At 41.0% G+C, this 6,000-nt stretch overlaps 1 protein-coding gene across 3 annotated transcripts in view; it reads left to right on the top strand.

The window, feature by feature from the left end:
* Positions 1-450: 450 nt before the first annotated feature.
* LOC102778086 (rho GTPase-activating protein 26-like) overlaps positions 451-6,000 on the top strand; it is a 90,285-nt gene continuing 84,735 nt past the window's right edge. Inside the window, exons 1-2 of one of the 3 annotated variants that reach the window (XM_006784965.3) lie at positions 451-872; positions 948-1,211. In XM_006784965.3, the coding sequence (XP_006785028.2) occupies positions 794-872; positions 948-1,211 (343 nt within the window). In that variant the 5' untranslated portion in view covers positions 451-793. Of the gene's footprint in view, positions 1,212-6,000 lie in introns of all 3 variants that reach the window. The other 2 variants (XM_006784967.3, XM_087847414.1) reach the window with 2 other exon arrangements.

The raw sequence follows: 6,000 nt of genomic DNA, 5'->3' as shown, positions 1-6,000 counted from the left end.
GTAGTGGTTGGTGATGTTCAGAAGTGGTCCAGTGGACCGGGATAAAATACAGTACATACATTTACAGGTCTTAGGAGATCAGATGTGTGTTGGCTTTGGTGAGCTATTAACTTTTCTTCCAGTGATTTACTTTCTTTGTTTTTCTGTTTAGAGTGTAACATGCTGACATTGGTTGAAGTATCAAAGGTAGAATGTTGACTTTCTAAAATTAAGCCTACCTGCTAAGAAATAATTACTAATTAATTATGAATGAAGTAGTAATGTGCGAATATGTTCACTGTTTATATGCTGGGTGCTGCTCTTTCCATCTAAGTCTGAGAGTTCACTTTTCCAATGCAGTTTCAGGAAACTTCGTCAGAGTGGACCCTTCTTCTTTTATCCCACCCATCTTTGCTCTGGAGAAGCTCACCGCTTGATCCGCCCCTAAACGGTCGAAACTGCCCTCCACGTCGTGCCTTGCCATCTCATTGGTCTAGACAGACGTCAATCAGTAGATTATCCTTGTCGGGGTAGGTTGATTACGGTCTGCGGCGCTGAGCTGAGCGGTGCTGGGAGAAAACAGTGCATTTAAAACCGCCCAGGGAAGACACCGCATTTACGAGCGGAGTTTTGTTTTTTTGCTGCCTCCCTCCTCCTCGGCCCTGTTTCAGTCTGTCCGGTCCAGAATGAGTCGTTCGAGAGGAATGCAGCACCGGCTTACCTGAGCAAGTGGACACCTTTTCTTTGAAAGCCATTTCCAGACACTTATTCAGCTCTGTCTTCCCCCCCCCTTTTGAAATTTAATTTTAATTGGATGTCTTGTTGTGTTACTGCTACTGCCTTGTGTGTCTGCCTGAGTGTTTTCCTTTGCAAAGAAAAACGAGGTTATGTAGGTAGGGATTTCTCTCGGATCCATCTCCGCCCTGTTGTTTTCATGTTGTAATTGGATTTTCTATCATTTACAACAGCAAAAGCAGCACCAGAACAACAGGTTTTCTCCCTCCATCATCATCATCTCGTTCCTCTTTCCTCCTGCTGTCCCAATCGTTTATTCTTTTGCCGGGTGGTGGTGCAGAAGATGGGATTACCTGCCCTGGAATTCAGCGACTGCTACCTGGACAGTCCACAGTTCAGGGAGAGACTCAAGTCCCACGAACTAGAGCTGGACAAAACCAACAAGTTCATCAAAGAGCTGATTAAAGACAGCAAGGCTCTGATCCAGGCTTTGAAAAGTAAGTGGAGGTTGGAAGGGGCGTGAGTGTGTGAGACTGATAAAATGTGTGTGAGGAGGTTGCAGTTGACAGTTATATGTGATATCCCTAATTATTGAAATAAAGGGGAAAACAGTCAAATCTGGTTCATGTGGGCTTGATAGAATCACAAGGATTGAGAGGTGAGAAGCCTCCAGGTGTGAAAGTCTCAGTTTCATTGGATTCATGTGAAAGGCTTACACTCTGCTTTGTGTGTGTGTGTGTGTGTTTCTGATAAGGCATGCTGAGAGGCTAGGCGGGGGAATTTGACTGATCACAGTGCATAGTGTCCTCTCATGTTGTCAGCACATTTGTTCCCATTAGCGTACATTGTGAGGCGTTTACAGTGAGAGAGAGGGTGTGCACTGTGTTTCATCCACATTGATATCTGCTGCTGTTCATCTGATGGGATTTGAGGCTGTGATACGCTACAAACGTTGTCCTTTAATCTAAAAACAAAAGCCTTTATTTCACATTAAAAAATTTTATTGTAGAAAGGCGTAAAAATCAGAGTGGGATTGAACGGAATATGACTTTTAGGTGTGGTGGTAAAATATTTCTGTTTCTCTAAAGGTCAAACTTGGAGTCACGATCAGCATTACAGGCCAAGACCATATTTACAAGAGAAATAATGAGGAAAAAGCAAACATTAATGCATGACGTGTACGACAAAGAAGGTCGGAAAATGCATGCTAGTGTATACATTTAATGCCAAGGTTTATCTAATGTTTATTCTTCAAAAGCAAGAAGATATGAATTTCAATAACAGCAAATGTCCAACATTCAAATGTTAATCTTATCATCCTAATCAGGGCAGCTCCTATCACATAACACTGGGTGAACCATGGCTACTAACCTTAAACAAAACATTAATGTGTAACTTTTATGCGTATCTTTACTTCAGTGAACCACGGTTCAGCTAAGGCTAAGCATAATCCCACCTCCCTAGTAAAAGATTAAACTAATAGTTTTTTCCATTCAAAAATATGAAATCCAAGGCTTTCACTTTTGGTAGGGAGTCACGAGCACCTCAGAGGCTGTGACAGCACTTCCTGCTTCGGTGTAGTGTAAAGTTCATTCTTGTGCCTACACAGTTTTCATCAGCATGTGCAAAGACAAACAAGTGCCATTAAAGACTTGCTGTGTCTTTAATAGTCCTGTCAGTACTATTCAAGTCTAACTTTTTATTGCGCCTTTTAAGTCTGCATTGATGTAAAGTTAATGACGGGCAGGGCTCAAAATGACATGCAGTAAGGAGGGAAGATTCGGTGGTCAGTATTACTGTGGTATGTTCTAGAGGCTGGTCCAAATGTCTGCACTGACCAGCATGAAATCGTATTCTGGCATAAACTTTAACAAATGAACACATTCAGAATTTGTGATGTCATGGTTCAACTATACTAAAATTGACAGTTAGCAGCTGTTTTTACTCAGTGTAGTTTGCTTGCATACAGTGATGTGCTACAGTCTTGAGCCACCCCACATTTCTTTATATCTTCCTAAGAAAATGGGAAATGGGTGCAGAGATTTCACTGAAACTGTGCAAAGATACATGGAAATCCAGTGTCCAAGGCAAAAACAGAGTTTTTACAATTGTAATGAGCATGACGGTCGATGTCGGATAAGATCAACTTTAATTCTTTAACACAGCCTGAACTCTCTTAGGTAACATTTCATGTTACCTCAGTCATCTTCATGAATAGTTCTCCAAGAATCTTGAAGGACATTCCAAGCTCGTCTGTGGATGTTGGCTGAATTTTGCTCTCTTCACTGTTGAGATGATCCCACACTGAGGTGAGGGCTCTGGGGAGACCAATCTATGATTGATAGGAAAAAAAATCAAAGACCACTGGTTCGTAAGATATGATTTTCAGATGCTGCTCATCTGCTATAGATGTGTATATATTTAGACCTGCCGCTTCTTCTTTTGTCCTCCGCTTGTTTCCTCAATTCTTTTTAAGGACACATTAAACAACGTGCTGTGTTATGCCAGTTTCCCAGTAGCTCTTTGGGAATCCCCTTGTTGGTGCAAAAGTACTGTTTAATGCATGTTCTCTGTAATGGACATTTGTTTTTAGTCTATATCTTTTGACTTATTTCAGGTACCCTATTAAGTCCTGATGTACTACATAGAGGACATCCTGGGCTTTGCATTGATATCTCCTGTATTTGGGTTACCTCTTTTAGCTCCAAAGAAAAAAACGTTTAATGGGAAGATTCTTTTTTCCTCGGTTCTCAGGAGGATACAGTGCTAAAATTGTTCTGTAATACTACTACTACTGCTACTACTACTAATAATAATAATAATAATAATAATAATAATAATAATAATAATAATAATAATAATAATAATAATAATAATAATAATAATAATAATAATAATAAAGATAATAATTTATCAACAAAATCATGTTCAAAGTGATCGTGGGCCATCGTGGCTCAAAGAGTTGGCAGTTTGTCTTGTAACCGGAAGGTTGCCGGTTCGAGCCCCGGCTCGGACAGTCTCGGTCGTTGTGTCCTTGGGCAAGACACTTCACCTACCGCCTACTGGTGATGGCCAGAGGGGCTGATGACGCGATATGGCAGCCTCGCTTCTGTCAGTCTGCCCTGTAGACCCTGTAGCTGTGGCTACAACTGTAGCTTGCCTCCACCAGTGTGTGAATGTGAGAGAAATGAATAATGGAATTGTACAGCGCTTTGAGGGCCCCGAAAAGCACTTATATAAAATCCATTATTATTAAAGTGCTTTGAAATAAGTCACATGGCTTTTGTGTGAAAACGGTGTTAGAGCAAAGTAAGATTAAGACCTTGAAGCATTACAGAGAAAAGCCAGTGTTCTCTGCTGCTGTAATGCATGACAACAATGTGGAGACAGCCAGGACTGTTTGAGGTGTGGGGAAAGAAAAGAAAGAAAAGTAATGAGCAACAACAAACAATAAACACAGAGTAGCTTGGTTACCTGGAGCCAGAGATCCCTGCAGATAGATGGAAGGAAAGGGACAACGGGAAGGAAAAAGTATGAACTACAAGAGAGAGAAGACACAAAAAAACCTGCTTGATGGTGCGAGATGGGTGAGTTCAAAAGCGTCCAGTAAATCAAAAGCTTTTGGGGGTATGTTTTTGAAATTTTCATGGATATTTAGCTCCCAATCCAAGTTTAGCCTATCACATCTACAAATGGCAATAAAAATTAGTTCTCAAAAGATCTGTAAAATGTTTTGGTTGTCGATAAAATACAAATATATATTCTTTATTAAGTCTTTGAGCACAAGAGCAAGGCATCCAAATTCAAATTTGCCAAGGTTGATGCCACTACACGTCTACTCTCCGTTTCTGTTTTGTCTAATGAACTGATAAAAGTCGTAGTTTGGAGGTCAAACCTTTACCAATGTTGCTGCTGCAGCGGTATAATGACAAAGATAAAGGGTACTTTCATTTGTACAGCTCAAAGAATTGTAGTTGAAAGGATTGTGTGATGGGAAATTAAACTGGCTGTTGTTGAGCATTAACAATTTTCATAATACAGGCAGTATTTGACCATGATTCTGGTTTCTAGAAATAATAGAATGTCATGCAAGAATGAATGAAACTATGACTGGTACTCCAGAACTGGATAATACCACAGAGATGAGTTAAGTACTTTTAAAGTGACTCAGAAATTTGGTTTAACCATATGTGAAATCATCTCTTTGGCTAAAGCTTAATAGATTATTGTATTCAACAACATATTCAGTGGTGTGCCGATGCTAAGATGACCAGTAGTAATGTGTTTAACAAAATCTGTTATGATGGCACTGGAAAAAGTCTTCCAAATTCCTCTGGGGAATGAACCCTAGTTATTGAATTACCAGTTAAGAGGAACTCAGGCATGCTACGGCTGCTTTTGTGCATGACCAAATTGGAAGTTGTGTCACTTGGAGACTGAAACAGAGGTCTGTTTCCTCCTGGGAGATGTTGCTGAAGAACTGTTGATGCAGCAGGAAGATGTTTGTCCAACGTGTCTTCCATGGGGAAGATCCTCATTGCTCATTAATGAGAGGGCCAGAGTGCACAAACAGTATATCCATTGCCCGTTTGTTGTCGTGAGCAGAGTTGAACCAGTCTCTGAAGTTGGTCATTGACAAATTGTCAAAAATTCTTGGCTACAACTTAACACCACAAAAGACATCATGATGGACCTTCTTGCTCTGTTAGGTAAATTGTTTGGATTACTTGGCCTCGCTGTTGCAGCACAGAGTGATCCTTGCAAACCACAAACAGGGATGGAGCTTGAACATGCTTGTTCAAAGTAGTTTATTATTTACACTGTTCAGATAGGACAGAACCTGCAAAGGGCAGATGTTCCACTCTGCTAAATATACCTTTTTAACAGCAAACTAGCCCAATTCTCTTTCACGACAAAGCGCTGGTCAGCTGATGTGCGGCTACGAAGACAATTCCGCTTTTGTCCAATGTGGGATCCAGAAATCAGACGGCGTGACCTGATTCACTAAGGCCGGGATGAGAGAGGGAGAAGTTGTTGCGTGTTCTGTGCCATTGTAGCAGGGTGCTGGCAAATAAAGAGCAAGTCAGCAAATTTTTTGAGTTAATCTTTGTATACCTGCGCTGTGCTGCGTCATGTGCTTTTGAATCCGTTGCAACAGGTCTGTAATATCTAACAGCATGTCAGAGTCCTCTTTGCAGTTACATAAGTAACTGTCTGCGCACACACACCTCCACCTCCTCGGCTTTTCTGTAAACAGTGAGGGGGATGTGTGACTGTCCCGGGAAG

Source organism: Neolamprologus brichardi, chromosome 10 (genome assembly GCF_056152115.1).
Source record: "Neolamprologus brichardi isolate AB-2024 chromosome 10, ASM5615211v1, whole genome shotgun sequence".
Lineage (NCBI taxonomy): Eukaryota > Metazoa > Chordata > Actinopteri > Cichliformes > Cichlidae > Neolamprologus > Neolamprologus brichardi.
Note: the sequence above shows the minus strand (reverse complement) of the source record. Positions and strands in the feature narration are given on the sequence as shown.